This window comes from Muntiacus reevesi, chromosome 1 (assembly GCF_963930625.1).
Source record: "Muntiacus reevesi chromosome 1, mMunRee1.1, whole genome shotgun sequence".
NCBI classification, from domain to species: Eukaryota; Metazoa; Chordata; class Mammalia; order Artiodactyla; family Cervidae; genus Muntiacus; species Muntiacus reevesi.
In genome coordinates, this window is record NC_089249.1 from 154,321,746 (window position 1) to 154,338,459 (window position 16,714).

Here is a 16,714-nt window from a genome sequence, read left to right on the forward strand (position 1 = left end):
GTAGTTCAGCCACTCGGTCGTGTTCAGTTCTTTGCTATCCCTTGGACTGCAGCACTCCAGACCTCTCTGTCCATCACCAACTCCCGGAATTTACTCAAATTCACGTCCATTGAGTCAGTGATGCCATCCAACCACCTCAATCCTCTGTCGTCCCCTTCTCCTGCTTTCAATCTTTCCCAGCATCAGGGTCTTTTCAAATGAGTCAGTTCTTCCCATCAGGTGGCCAAAGTATTGGAGTTTCAGCTTCAACATCAGTCCTTCCAATGAACACCTAGGACTGATATTGTTTAGGATGGACTGATCTTGTTTAGGATGGACTGTTTGGATCTCCTTGCTGTCCAAGGGACTCTCAGGAGTCTTCTCCAACACCACAGTTCAAAAGCATCAATTCTTTGGCACTCAGTTTTCTTTATAGTCCAACTCTCACATCCATACATGACCACTGGAAAAACCATAGCCTTGACTGGATGGGCCTTTGTTGGTAAAGTAATGTCTCTGCTTTTTAATATGCTATCTAGGTTGGTCATAACTTTCCTTCCAAGGAGCAGGCGTCTTAATTTCATGGCTGCAGTCATCATCTGCAGTGATTTTGGAGCCCCCCAAAATAGTCTGTCACTGTTTCCACTGTTTCCCCATCTATTTCCCATGAAGTGATGGGACCAGATGCCATGATCTTAGTTTTCTGAATGTTGATTTTTAAGCCAACTTTTTCACTCTCCTCTCACTTTCATCAAGAGGCTCTTAAGTTCTTCTTCACTTTCTGCCATAAGGGTTGTGTCATTTGCATATCTGAGGTTATTGATATTTCTCCCAGCAATCTTGATTCCTGCTCTAAGCTGTCTTATTCGACACTCAGTTCTTATACACAGCTGTACATCTTATCTCTTTTTGGATCTTAAGTAGGTACTTGAAACTTTAATATACACAAAATTTCACTCAGTTTTTCCACCCAACCTGTTCTTAACCCGATTCTTTGTTAAATGCAATTTCATCTTTCCATTTGCTTAGACTGCCTTGGAGTTATGGTTTTCTCTTGTGTTTCGTTAGTAAGTTGTCTGGTTTTTTCCTTTAAAATACAGCTGAACCTGGCAACTCTTCACTGTCTCTGCCTCTACTACCCTCATTAGCATAAGCCACCAGCATTTCTTGCTGAGACCAGCCGTACCTTGACTCTTTCCACACTGTAGCCAGGGCAACCAGAATGATGTTGTATAAATGTAAGTGTAAATCAGATCTTAACCATTTCCCAATGTAAAACTCTCCAATGGCCTTCCTTTGCAATTACTATAAATATCAAGTTCTTTACCGTGGTCTGTAAGGACCTACATGATCAGACTCCTGCTATCTCTTCGTTACACCAGCCTCAACTTAAATGTCACTTCCTCAGAGATGTCTTCCCCAGCTATTCTACTGAAAATAATTCCCTTCCCCCTGCCCCTCTGCTGCCTTTTACAATCCTGTTTATTTTCTTCACAACACTTAGCATTTTCTAAAGTTACTTATTCATTTACTTGAGTACTGTTTCCTTTATTAGAATATAAGTTTTATGAAAACAGGGACCATGGGTTTTTTTGTTCATGTGTCTAGCTCTTAGAATGGTGTCATAAACATAGGTAGGTGCTTATTAAATACATGTTGACTGAATGAATGAACATGCTGTGTTCTTCCATGTGTTATTTCATTGTCCAAGAAGTGCTACCCATCTCTCTTCCCCAAACCTAATATTTCATCCCTCTTCATTAATAAATTAATAATCCCTTTAAGTTTCTATTTTTCTTCTCCTCTGAAGCTTTTCCTTAGCCCTTTCACCCTTTCACTAAGGCACAATTAAGCACTTGCTTCTCAGTTTTCATTGTACTTTTTTCAATTTCTTAGTTTTGCTTGTTACATTATACTACAGCTGTTTATGTATCTGTCTGCCCTCATTAAATTGCGAATGTTTTCATGAACAGGAACTGTATGTTATTTGGGTTGGTTTCCTTAGCATCTGGAATAATGCAATGCATTCAGTTAATATTGACAAATAAATGAATAAAAATCAGAAACTTGATTCCCATGGTAGTTTACTAGAAGATAACATTGCTTTTGCCGTGTGAATTTATAATTTATTCATTATTAAACAAATATTTATCTGCAGTGTGCCAGACATTACGCTTAAGTGGTAAGGCTACAATGACAAAGGTCCCTGCCCAAAGAAACTGTATTATTTTCTTTGATCTTGATTAATAATAGTTCATGCTATATATTGGTGTTTCCTAGATATTTTGAATCTGTAATTAACCTGTGAACCCTATGGGAGACACCAAGATACAGATAACTGCCTAATTCTAATCTTACTTTGTACGTATATCTATCCCATCGTTACATATTGGCAAAGGAGGAGTGGTGAATGCCAGAATCGTATATTATTTTTTATTCCATAAGCATGGCATAATTACACTTGAGACTAGCAATACAGATTCTTCATATGTAAAGGTGACATTTAAAAATTTTTATTGTTGTTAGTGCTTTTTAATATTATCATAAATCGAACCATGGCTTATGTTTCTTAATTTATGTGGCTAAGTGTATTTATTATTTGTGATTCTGGCACATTTCTTACTATTTGGAACTTTGGCACAGAGTTTGATGTTGCTTTGAATTCTCCAGTTTCTAAATACTGGGGTTTTCTGAGTCCTAGTGAAAGCATGTTATTTTGAAGGAATTATGGTATAGCAATTAAAATTCTGTAGATTTCAATGCTTTCTCAATTTTTACTGAAGCTGTATTTCTGTTCCTGTACAATACTCATGAGTATCGTTTCAAATTTCTGTTCTTCCAGATCTGCTGTTTCACTTGGAAACCAGAGTCTTTGAGTGTACATTTTAGTAGCATATTTGGAATTTAATATAGTTGACAAATTTGCTTCTCTTGGTGAAAATACATGTGTAGGCAATAGCATATGACTTGTAGAAATCCTTATGTATGCAATGTATTTATAATTGAAGTTTAAAAACACCTTGGTAGAGAAGGAGTTAACAAGTTAGCTCCCCTTGGTTGTTCTCAGCATGCTCTCTTGCCTTTAGGAGCTGAAAAGATGATAACATTGGGCCCGGACATGCCTGTGTGGAGGTTATGGTACTCCTGGGGTTTTTGCAGCTAACTGTAAAGCAAGCTAGAACTTGTTCATCTCAGAGTTCCTTGTTTTTCTTTCAACCCTTTCAGTGCCCTGCAGGAGTCATTAAATCAAAACTTCATGCTGATCATCACCCACCGAGAAGTCCAGCGGGAGTACAACCTGAACTTCTCAGGAAGCAGTACCATTCAAGAGGTGAGTTATGTCTCACAGCTAAGGAATAAAGGTAGCTCATTATAGCTAATGTTGACCCTGTTAAAGAGGGCTTATCTGTTCTGGTTGGAAACTCTCTTTATGTTTCATTATTGGCTTCTTAATTTTAATTAACTGGAGCATCAATGATTACTGTAGATATATTACTTGACATAGAAAGATAGATGTCGTAAATGAAAGCTCTTGATAATTCTTAAAATAGTCAACTTTTAAAACCTTTCTTAAAAATAACTCATTGTTATATATTTCAGTTTTATAGTAATTATTCAGAATACTAATTTGAAAATTATTGATAGCATGCATTTTCAGACATGCTTATATTTTATTTGAACGGTTGCTCTCAAATATATTATTTATAATATGTATCTGCCTGCTTCCAAAAGGAATTGAAGAGGCTTTTCTTAAGCAGCTGAATTCCAGCCTTGGGCAGTATTCTAGAGATGCTGTAGGAACCCAGTCATTTCGCTCAGAGTGTCTAATAAGAATCTATTTATAGTGTCAATATTTTCTTCAGCGGAGCCAACCACCACCACTGTTTCAAAAAAGAACCTTCCCCAAGAGAGAAGAGGTAACTTCTTGTCTGTGGCCCAACCCACCTAAAAGCTAGTAATTTTTCTCCTTGGATGGGGCGGGGCAGATATATGTAAGGCTATGATGAGACTTGTGTTTAGAAACAGTGAAATGATAATTATGTCACATTACCTCTTGTAAGATATGAAGACAGCAATCATGTGTCTAATCATATTTTTATTAATCATGTTTAATCTTGGATTATTTCATAAATTTTTTTTGGACTACATTGCTTAAACTAATTATTAATGTCATATTGAAAGAACAAGTTTCCACCCTAATCGTATTTCAGAAGTATATGAATTGTTTCCGAAATGGCTGGACAGTTAATGGTTTTCTTTTTTCATTTTATCAATAAATTTCAACTGCTGAGTTTGGCATAAATAACTCATTACATGAAGTTTATTTTCTCTGTTTATCACTTGAATAGTTTATTGACCAGTAACTAAGATTTAAAAAAATTTTTTTGGCCCCTAATTTGAATTTTAGGTTTAAATTATTTGATCTTTTTCTAAGATTTTAAATACAGTAACTGCCATTTCATTTAAAATCTCTAAAATGGATGTTCTGTTCTCTGAATTTAAAATTTAATTCCTTTAAGAATCACTGTTGTTTTTATGTTAAAAATAATAAAGTAAAAATAACAACTCTGGCCCTATTGGAAAGTTATTCTTGAAACCTCATGATTATGAAATTTAAATTATATATTGAATAAAATTAAATAAGAAATTCAGTTTGATAATAAATAACCTCAATTTAATGAAGAAAAGTACAGATAATGAGAGATAAATTTCATTGTTATTGATTTACTTTTTTAAGTTGAAGACTAGTATAATGCATGGAGGATAAATATAGACTGCCCTATTTTTCTTTTTGATTGAGATTTTTATAGCCGAAATTTTACCTTTTTTTGTTTTTTGTATTTTTTAACATTCCCAGTTTTTATAGTGTGAGTGTGTTTCAGCTTTCTCCCACAAGAGGGCAGAGAGGACTATTAAACTGATAGTCTAAAAATGCCATTCAGTGTTTTCAAATTAGCTTCTCTTATATTAACAAAAAGGAGCATAATGGCCAAGTTATTGTTTGATTTACAGATAATTGGCACATTGCAGAGAGGAGACTTAATTTCACCCTTTTAAATTAAACAGGGAGATTTAAAAAGACATAAAATATTCATTAATGTTCGGTGATTATAAAGTAGTGGCATATATTTATTTTGCCTTTATTACTGTTTCGATGGGAAAATACTGCAAATATTTCCGAAATCGAGTTGGCCATACTGACAAGTTGAAATGTTTAAGCAGCGTTAATGCAATCTGCTCACACCTGATATCCTATGCAGAATGATTCAAAATGACTACATCAATTATTAAAAGAAATACTTAAAATTCTGTAAATGTGCCATTGTACGCCACAGTTGGCTGAAACTGTTCTCTGTAGCCTGCTATTTAGATTATCAAATATATTTTAAGCTTCAAGGACTTGAAAACAGTAAATCCTTTTACATCATTTTCTAAATGAAAAATGTCTCAAAAATATTTTTGCAGATGGATGTTCTTAAATGATTTTCTTAACAAGAGTTTGATTTTTTCTTTTTTTCCTTCTCTCTCTCTCTCTCTTTTTTCTTTTTAAAAAGTTGACCTAAAATAATATTTTGAAATACTAGTTGCCAGGAAAAAAATAAATAACTTTCATTTCTCATATCTGTGGGCAGACAGGTACGCATAGGCTCTTTTATTCTGTACAGGTTAGAAAGGAATGTGGATTATACTCTTTAGGCCTTGGGTCCTACTCTGTAGGCCTAACCCTAAGACTTTTCTTCTTCAACTTGTGGAATACCTGGAAGGGGATTCAGGAGGACAAAATGCTCTTATGCTACAGCCTTGCAACCCACAGTGACACTTAAATACATGTATTTTTTTGCAGTAGCCTGATGGAAAGTCAGGTTGCAACACAACAAAAATATAATCTTGAAATGATTTTACAATGTTACTTTATAAATGCTAGAAATTTTGCTATTACTGTGGAAGCTTAATGATATCATATATTCTAACTTGTAAATTAATTTTTGTCACCAGTTTCAGAAATCTCTTTTCAGTATTGTTTAAAAGGTTCAAGAAGAATTCTAAGCAACATATGAGAGAAAGGAAGAAATTTTTTTTAAACTTGATTTTATTTTTCACTTAATAGTATATTATTTTTGTTTTAGGTGGGAAAAATGTCATTTTGGATGTATTTTGAAAGTCTTGTATTTTAAAAAGAAAATTTGTAATATTTACCCTCTAAAGGGAAAGTTCTATTAAATGAAATAGGGTCGAAAAAAGCACTATAATTTCAAATTTTAACTAACAAAATACATTTTAAAAAATACTGACTTGGAAAATAGAACTTAGATGCAGTTTGAATTTTAAATAACTCTTCATTGACCATATGTTCCTGCAAGTTAGTGGTGGTAAACCAATAGTTGTACAAGTGTTTGTTCATTCTGGCTCTGTGGTCTCTTGCCTCACAATGCATGACTTATGTCCTTTGGGTGCTCTAGATTTTAATTTAAGCTAGTTAGATATTGAGGTTATTTTTTTAAGCTCTTTACAAATCCTTCCACTTACATTATCCTCCTACTTGAGGAAAAGGCAATATTAGTATAAAAAGGTCAAAATGAGGGTTGCAAGTAGTCATAAGAATAAAAAATCCATTATCCTTTTCCATTATGACAAGATAGTTTATAAAAATTATCAAATAACATAACGATAATTTCATGACAGTTCTACTTTTGGGGTCCTCAATTAGCTGGTTCGCACACTGTAGTGACTTTCCTTGAAAATTTAAACAAGCTAAAAAAAAAAATTTAAACAAGCTTACCTTAATTTAATGAATTTTCTACCCTGAGAATTTAGATTTTTTTAAACAGTTAATTGTATAGATCTAAGTAATTCTGTCTTCAAATACTATTAAAGATCTGTGGTTACAAATGCACTTGGGATTGGTTAAATTAAGGGAAAGAAAAGATTGATTTGCCTACTGCAAATCCTAATCCCAGGTGTGGAAAAGGATATAAAGTCCCTGAAATCAAGCCAACTTTTCTTGGAAACTAATTCTTTGTTGTCCATCTTGCTATTGCAGAAGCTCCTGTTAGACAAAATATCCACTTTGCTTTATAGATGTCATACAAACTTAAGGAATACACACATGACCCAGGATAACAAAGATTAAGGGAACTAAGTAATTTTGGTTCTGAATCATGGAGTAGTATTCCATGTCTCTTACAGCAGAAGGCATGATGAATAGCTACTGGAATTATTTAAATTCTTTTCTGAGTTTCACTTTATCCTAAAATTCTCACTGTTCTTGTTAATGTTGATATATTTCTTAATGGGAATTAAAGGGAAAAATTGACAACCTATAAAGATACATCTTATATGAAATAGTAGAACATTTTACTATTAATACTAGTGATTGTTAAGTAGGAAGCTACAACTTTGAATTAGCAAGTAGAAGTAAATTAAATAACTCATACCAGTCCTTGAAAATAATGTCGGCTAAATAACTGTGAAATCATGAGGCTAATTCTGATTCTGCAAATTTGAAATTCCTGTTAGGGTTTTGTGTGCATTTTTCTTTTCCTACTTTCTCAACTTGCTTGACTAACATATATTTCAAACTCTTCTCCTTTAGTGCTAGAGGTTAGTACCAGTAATTAAATATGTAGTCTTTTACATATTATACTAAGGAGCAATTTTCTAGTAGTGTATTGACTGTAACTTCTTAACTAATATGCCCTTTCTATATATGTTTTAGATATAGTTTGTTTGTTTATTTGTTGGTTTGTTTGTTTTCCAGTATGGAGAGTGTAGGGGCTAGCACAGAACTGAAGAGTAGGGAGATGAGAATGTTCATATGCAATAGGATAAATTAAATTGTGTGCTTATTTAATTAAAAGTTTAAGTGGTTTATTTTTATTGCAAGATAAATGACATATAAACTCAATTAGAATGAACCCATTTTAATTAGCATGTATCATAATCTGATTTTTTAAAATTTGAAATCACAAATGATATCTAAGCAAGAATAAAAGATAATTTCTTAAGCAAATGGGCATTGAATTCAAGCCTTTATTCAGGTTTCAGAAAAGGAGATTATGAGTTTCTTTTAAATATGCATGTATAAGTTTCAAGTTGCATTTTATAACAGAGATGTGTTGCAGTTATGTTATTTCAAATGAACAAATCAGTAATGATCAGTTTATAAATATTGGGGTTTTCTGTGATGCTTAATAAATTATCTCCTTAGAATATACATTTAATATTTACAATGACAAGTCTTTCTCTCCCTCTGAAAGTATTTTAAAATAATCTCTATTGGGCATTTTTTTTTTTAGCCCATGTAAGTATTTCTTCTCCTACATTTCAAGAAGATAGAAACAATGAAATTTTGTTAAAAAGTTGACAGTGCGTTAGACCTTTGTTACTTAAGGTACGTGTTTCCTAACAACTTCCTGGCCGACTGTATTTCATAATCTGTGATTTGTGTGTTGGTAGGTTTTAAATGCCTGGGGTAAGAGATATTATGTTCAGTTATCAGAAACTAATAAACATAAGACATTTTTATATGCAAGAAAAGGCAGAGAGTAAATAATTGCACTGGTGACCAATACTGTAATAATCCTGTTTTACAATATGCACTTGACAGGTTGTAATAGTGCTAATTGAAGAGACTAATTCACACTTGCTTCATTCTATTCAAAGGCAAAATCAGCAGCTTGTTTTGCTTTTGACCAGATGGTCCTCATGAACACCTACTGTGCACTTTAAGTGCTTTACTAGAATTACAAAGGCTGGGGGGCTGCGTTAGACTCCAAATGATTTGAGGAGAGAGAGGGGGGGGGAAATCCCTCTGTGCTCAATGGATTTGGTGCAAGTAAATTAATTCTAGTAGACCCATTACACACTGAGCCCCCTTTTCAAAGCTCCGAGCCTCCTCGCTTGCTCTGTAGCAATGAGAAAGAGAAAGAGAAAGGCAGATTACTGCAAACAGAAATAAAAAAAAGGGGGTATGAAAGGGAGAAAAGAGGCCTTGAAGCCTTTCATATCATTTGAGTTTTTCAAGTGCGTTATTTTTGGGGAGGGTGGATGTCTGAAAAGCCAATTGGAGTTTTTTTTGTTTTAAAGTGCGCTATTTAAGCACCATGAATATAGGCGCAAGAGCAACAGTTGACTGAGTTTACTGTGGTGAAGCTTTGTGTTCAAGGATGAATCAAATTCATTATATTCAACTCTTTGTGTTTTAACATGAATGTAGGGTTAGTTTCACAAGACTGTGTCTGTTTAGGATAATTATAATTTAATATTTTCCTTTCATAAAGTTATCACTGTAGATGTCTAAAATTTTAATCAAAGCAGATTTTGTACATTGACTTTGAAGCACCCTGACAGTTTAAAATTCAAAGGAAAGCTTTTTTAGTTTTCGAAAGAAAAGAAAGGCTCATTCTAATGGCATTGAAGCAGAGATTATTATAACTAATTAGAAGTCACACATCTGTTAGCTTTTGGTTTGTGACTTACTTATGAATTTTTTGAGTAAAATATATACTTTAAAAATATATCGCTGTTACTGAGTAAACCCAAAGGGATAAAATGCACTTAAAAGAGAACCACTTATTTGAGCCAACCATTTTTCCAAGTCTCCACATGGTACCATAAAAATATATAATGTATTAAAATCCATTAAATGTAAATTGGACTTGTGTAATTAATAACCTTAAGTTCAAATGGACTTCCAAATAAATTGTTTTTGCACAGCTCTGCTTAGCATAATTCTGATTAGTAACCAAAATTATCATAAAATAAAAGAGAAAGTATAAGCAAACCCAGTTTGTGCAAATTTATAGTTATTTTTTATTCTTAAAGCTGTTTGTGTACAATTGTAACTTGGAATACTGACAGTGTAAAATAATTCCTACTCTACAGTATATGGATTAAAATACAAAGGATCACATGCAATTTATTTTGTGCGTTTTTATTTTTCAGGCATAATTCTCTTACGATATATTTTTGTTCCACAGTTTACTTTTGTTTAATGGCACATATTACACTGTAATCAAGTTTATTTTAAATATAGCCATTAGCAAAGAAAAACAGAATCATACCAATAGTATATGACTTATGTGATAATTATAAACATTTTACAAAAAATAAATGTCTAGAGTTTACATTTTGGCATAATGCACCAATATGCTTTAGATGTCAATATGTTTTAGTTATATTCTTAGAAAATAAAATATAGAAATATAAAGACAACCACAAAATCATTTAAAATTTTACTTTTCAAAGACGTTTAATGAAGAGGATAGCCTGCTGCTTGATATTTAAATTAAATTAAATTAATTTCCTATTAATGCAGTCATTACTTTGGGGCTTGTTCATTCAAATATAAATTGTAGGCTGGAGAGGAATATAAGGGGAAATCCCCAGACTTTCAACTAACAAAATATCCAATGAAATTTATAAGCAATGAGGTGTTAATGAATTGATATCCTTGGGGGGAAAGAGATTTCAGGAAAAAATCTGAATGATTAGGGGAACTTACTGAAAAAATTTTTTCGCAATAGGCTATTTAAAATAAAGGTAAGACTACTAGATTCTCTTTCTTGTAGGTACCATAAAAAGCTATGTTTTATGCAGTAGACTAAATTTTTTTGCAGTAGACTATTTAAAATAAAGGTAAAACTACTAGATTCTCTTTCTTGTAGGTACCATAAAAAGCTGTGTTTAAAGCCAGACCCTCATTTAGCAGAAGTGGATTGATCATGACCATGCAGTCATTTGTTTAGGTGGGGCTCAATCTTTGCTTTCACACACACAGTAGTTGGAGCTTTTCTCCTCATGAAGAAGAGTTTATTTCAGTATTAAAATATTAACCCCTAGATTCCTGAATGTCAGAGACAAGATTCTCTTCTATGGGTAAAGGTTGGAAAATACTGTGGTTTATATACCTTGGTAAATACCACATTACTTAAGCTGAGACGTGTTTTAACATTTTACTATCCTTTAGCCATAAAATAAGAATTATATAGCTTCCTTTATATAGATATAAAAATATTAAAGAGAATTATGTAGCCTCCTTTATATAATTATAAAAATATAAAAGAGAATTATATTTTCCCCCTCACCCCACTCTCCCCCCAGCAAAAACATAAACAAAAACAAAGAAGCAAATCAAAGTGTGGGTAGGTGAATGAACATAAAGTGCTTATACATAAGCTAGACTAAGACTAGGTGTATAAAAAAAAGGTCTGCATATAGGAAATATTTACATGTTTATCTGTATACCAAACATTTGTCTATAACCTCTTAAAATGTCTGCGTATGGTAATTTTTCTTTTGTCCTAATGTGTCTTGTATGTGGCCTAATACTATTTAGCCAAGTAATTACCCTTTTTCAAACGTATCTATTTTGGCAAATAAACTTTAAAAAATTTTGTTGCTCAGTCTAGGGCTGTATTACCTTATTATTACCCTCAATGTATTCCTATTATTATTTTCTTAAACATTTTTTTAGAAGAAAAAGACTTTAAAAGCTCATAGCAAACATTTTCTGTAAATGACAAAATGTATTCCTTGCTTTGTGGTCATTGCGTGACCAGACAGTAGAGTACTGGATTGTTGTAAGGTTTTTACAGCTGCAAGGCAAAAGCATCTGTTCATTGCAAAGACGGCATTGTTTAATTTTGACACTGACTTTTCCATGTGTCTTGTACCAAGGACTGGATTAGATGCCCCTTAGATGAAATTTGTTTTAAGTTGCTCCCAAAGTGCAGCTGTCCCCATAAAACAGACACACAGGATCAATCAGAATCTTTGTACAAGGGTCACCTCACTAGGCAAGAGAGGCTCAGAGGAAGAATGTTAATGATATTGTTTATCATGAATAACTGCAAAATTAGTTTCCAGGCTGGTTTAGTATATGTAGAGTCCCCATAGCTTCTCCCCCCACCTGCTTTTTAGGGCAACAGAATCATTATTAAATATTTAGCTTTTAAACTGAAATATAAATAGTCAAGATGCCTGTGTATGCATTAGGCACTATTCTGCAGTCAGTTGCAAGGAAAACGATCAGTTTATTGGCCAATAAAGTAGTAATTGACTGAAAATAAAACTCAGTCTAAAATAGCTCTGGTAAAATCTTGAGAAGTGGACATTTTTATAGAATGATAATTTTTCTTTAATGTTTCAAGTGAGTGAAAAATGAAAGAGCACCTCACTTTCCTGGTTTCCTGGGATTGTGTGAATTTCTACCCAGCTGGTCCAAATTGATTGATACAGGGCCAAATATTTGTCTGCCTACATTTCAAAGTCTATAATTTGCTAATGAATTGTGGTAATAATCTTTCATCATACATGAAAGATTTAGCCAAACAATTTGCTAAGTATGTATTTTGATCATAAAATTTTTGGACTTACACCAAGCTTTACATCTATTTTACAGCTAATACATGGGGGTGGAGGGAGAGCAGGGGGAGAAATGATATTGAACATGGACACTTGATGGAAGAGGATGAAGGAAACAAGAGGAAAGAAGGTACTTTGGAAAAGAATAATGCTGGGAAAGACTTATAAATGACAGTGGAAAACCAATTAGATTTGCACATAGACTGCAAAATAGAATTTTTAAAATGCCAGCAGAGTTTTAGTCTTCCGTGTCTAGAGGTATGGAATCCATGTGACTGAACACAAGACAGAGATATTTCCCTTTTTAGCCACAGCTATTCCATACATTGATTATGGAATAATTTGCTAAAATTTATGCTACAAAAGTCAGATGCCCACAAATTAGAAATAATTAAAAGTATTAGTATAAAAACCAGATGTTTGTTCTGTTTGATTTTGAGACATTAGGTGGGAAAAAACAGTGAAGAAATAAATGATTGCACCAATTTCAGAAGGTGAGAGAGGAACTTCCTGGTTAAACTTTTACTAGGAATGACTAGAAATGATTGTAGGCATCCAAGAGAGAATTATTTTCTGTCTCCAAAACAAATACTGGGCTTATATCTGTGAGGGGATACTTAGGATTAAATAACCAACATTTGAGAAAGTACAAACTTTTATTTATGTTTTTTGGGAGGACAGCATAAATTCTATACCATAGGAAGTCCAAGATTAAGTTATTGAGTGAGAAGACAAGAAAATGTTCTACATAAAACTATCTTATAAATGTAATTTCTCTTTCATTATTAGAGATCAGGGAACCATGACTCCCTATTTGACTGCAATAATCTGAATTGCTTTCAAGTTGTCCATAAGGAAGATATTTATTGATACTAATAAAATTCTCCTTGCTTTGTAAGCAGAGAGTTAAAAATAAATTAAAAAGAAGAAAGAAAGCCACGAAGTTGAAGGAGAAAAACCATGTTATGAAAGAGACTGAAACTTCCATTTTGTAGATTTTAAACCCAAACACGTCTAGAATTTTTACATACCTGCTGTACCTCTTGAATATGTCACACTGTGAGAGCATGACTCTGTATCCATTTATGTAACACTGCGAGAGCATGACTCTGTATCCATTTATGTAATTCTTTTTGTTCTCTGATAGTGATAGAACCTAATGTTAAGTACAGTGAATGTCTATCCAAGATTCAGTGTTATAGGTTTTAGTCTAACAGTATTTCTCAGTTGGCAATTAATTAACTTGTGATAGTGGAAAGATTATTGCATTATAATACAGTGAATCTGAGGTCTAAACCCCCTGCCACTAGAAACCTATATGATCATCTAGGCCTGAGTGGCCTGGTATTTCTTTTTCGTTTGTTTGGATTTTTCAGTGTAAGACTGCAGAAGCTGTTTTTGCTAGTGAAAATATAAAATGAACCTTAAAATATGCGTAAAGTCCCTGTGTCTCATTGAACTTGTTAGAAGCATTTTTGTCCTTCTATTTGCCTTGTGTTTGTTTTCCTTTTCATGGTAGGCTCCTTGAGGGCAGGATCTCAGTCATTTAATCTTCATATTACAGCACTAAGCCTAGTGCCTAGTGCCTTTTAATGACTGTTGAATGAGCAAATATTTACATGAATTAGCATTCAGTGATTGAAAAGAAATTTGGAAACCTAGACTCTAATATCTGATACTTTGCTCTCTCCCTATATGAGTTTGGGTAGTTCATTTAACTACTCCGGGTTTGATTCATCTATAAAAAATAGGACATGATTGGGGCAAGTGGGACGTGGGGCGGGTGGGTAGAGAGAGAGAGAAAGCTTTTTTGTACACACACGGGAGAGAGAGAGCCGTTTGGCTCCTCTTTTTATGTTTTTTTCCCCTTCCCCCGGGCCTGTCCTATGCAAATTGGGCTTAGACAGGAGTACTGTTCTACCTGAAGTCCTCATTCCTGTCCTCTGACCTTCTTTTGACCTTCCTCTGTTCTGTTTTCGTGGGCTTTTCCTTTCCTTGTCTTTTAGCCACTGCCATTTTGGACTCCTTTTCCCTATTCTAACTACCTAAGAGTAGTAAGTGAATTAAAATTCTATGTGAATATCAAGGCTAAGTTACTGCCATGAGAACAGACATATACATCAGTGGGATAGAATTAAAAGTCCAGAAATAACCTGAATCAACTGGATATCTACATGCAAAAGAGTAAAATTGGCTTATTCCTTCACATCGTATACAAAAATAAATGCACTTGGATCAAAGACCTCAATGTAAAAGCTACAACTATAAAACTTTTAGCAGAAAACATAGAAATGATTTTGTGACCTTGGGTTAGACAATGGTTCCTTAGATATGACACCAAAACATAAATAACAAAAAGAAAGTAGGTAAATTGAGCTTCATCATAATTAAAAACTTTTGTGCGTCCAAGAGCAGAATCAATAAAGTGAAAAGACAACTCACAGAATGGAAGAAATATTTCCAAATCATACATTGGTAAGGGACTTTATCTCAAATGTGTGAAAACCTCTTAACAGCTCAAAAAGAAAAATAACCCAATGGTAAAATGAGGAAAAGTTCATGCTTATGTGCTAAAATACTACAGTAGGGGTACTGAAGGTAAACTGAAGACCTCCAGGGCGTCTTCCTGATCCAGGAGTTGAACCAGTGTCTCTGCATTTCCTACATTGCAGGCAGATTCTTTACCTACTGAGCCATCAGGGAAGACTGTGCAATCAATAAGCACATGAAAAATTGCTCTCCATCTTTAGTCATTCAGTTCATTTCAGTTCAGTCGCGACCCCATGAACCACAGCACGCCAGGCCTCCCTGTCCATCACCAACTCCCGGAGTTCACCCAAACTCATGTCCTTTTGAGTCGGTGATGCCATCCAATCATCTCATGCTCTGCCGTCCCCTTCTCCTCCTGCCCTCAATCTTTCCCAGCATCAGGGTCTTTTCAAATGAGTTAGCTCTTCATATCAGGAGGCCATATATTGGAGTTTCAGCTTCAACATCAGTCCTTCCAATGAACACTCAGGACTGATCTCCTTTAGGATGGACTGGTTGGATCTTCTTGCAGTATAAGGGACTCTCAAGAGTCTTCTCCAACACCATAGTTCAAAAGCATCAATTCCTTGGCACTCAGCTTTCTTTATAGTCCAACTCTCACATCCATACATGACTACTGGAAAAACCATAGCCTTGACTAGACAGGCCTTTGTTGGCAAAGTAATGTCTCTGCTTTTTAATAAGTTGTCTGGGTTGTTCATAACTTTCCTTCCAAGGTGTAAGCATCTTTTAATTTCATGGCTTCAGTCACCATCTGCAGTGATTTTGGAGCCCAAGAAAATAAAGTCAACCACTGTTTCCCCATCTATTTGCCATTAAGTGATGGGACCAGATGCCATGATCTTAGTTTTCTAAATGTTGATTTTAAGCCAGTTTTTTCACTCTTCTGTTTCACTTTCATGAAGAAGCTGTTTAGTTCTTTGTCACTTTCTGCCTTCTTTAGGCACTAGTCACTTCACTTTCTTTAGTCATTAGGGAATTGCAAACCCAAATCAAAATGAGATACCAATACTTGCTAAAAAAAAAAAAAATTAGATGAATCTTGAGAAAATTATTCAAATGACAGAGCTAAACACAAAAAGGCCTCATACTGTGTGATTACATTTAGATGAAGTGCCCAAAATAGGCAAATGTAGAGATAACACGTAAGGTTAGTAGGGCTGAAACTACTCTGTATAATACTATACTGGTGGATACATGCCATAAATTTGTCCAAATCCATAGACTGTATAGCACCAAGAGAACCCTAACATAAAATATGATCTTTGAGTAATGATGACATGTCAGTGTAGGTTTATCAGTTGTAATAAATACACTACTCTGGTAGAGTATGTTGATAATGGGGAAGGCTGTGAATGTGTCAGGGCAAGGGGTATGTGGAAACTCTACCTTCTGCTCAATTTTGTTGTGAACCTAAACTTCTCTAAAAATTACAGCCTATTTAAAAAAAAACTTTTTAAAGTAGATTTATGGTTGTCAGGGACACCTTGCTGAATAAGAAAGGGGAATGGGTCATGGCTACTAATGAACTTAGGTGTTTTGATATTGTTTTCCTTTGTCATCTTGTTTTTGTTTTTTGCGTTTCATTACTAATAAACTACTAGGTATGCAACAGTCCATTAGAATATTAAATATCTTTAACTGTGTATTTATTTACATGTAACGTCTTTTCATGATGAGAAATATAATATAATCTAAATACAACACAGTGGGCTTCATATGGGTACCCATAGAATATTTAAGAAATTAGGAAAGCCAATTTAAATCTTCATATTTATTTGTGTACACATTTGTTTTTGTGTGCATATCTCTTCCTACT

The 16,714-nt window shown here is 33.9% G+C and overlaps 1 protein-coding gene across 1 annotated transcript in view; it reads left to right on the plus strand.

Moving 5' to 3' along the window:
• Positions 1–16,714, plus strand: part of FAF1 (Fas associated factor 1) — a 481,413-nt gene that overhangs the window by 211,273 nt on the left and 253,426 nt on the right. The window contains exon 7 of the mRNA XM_065913426.1: positions 3,205–3,310. Within this exon, the coding sequence (XP_065769498.1) occupies positions 3,205–3,310 (106 nt within the window). The remainder of the gene's footprint in view (positions 1–3,204; positions 3,311–16,714) is intronic.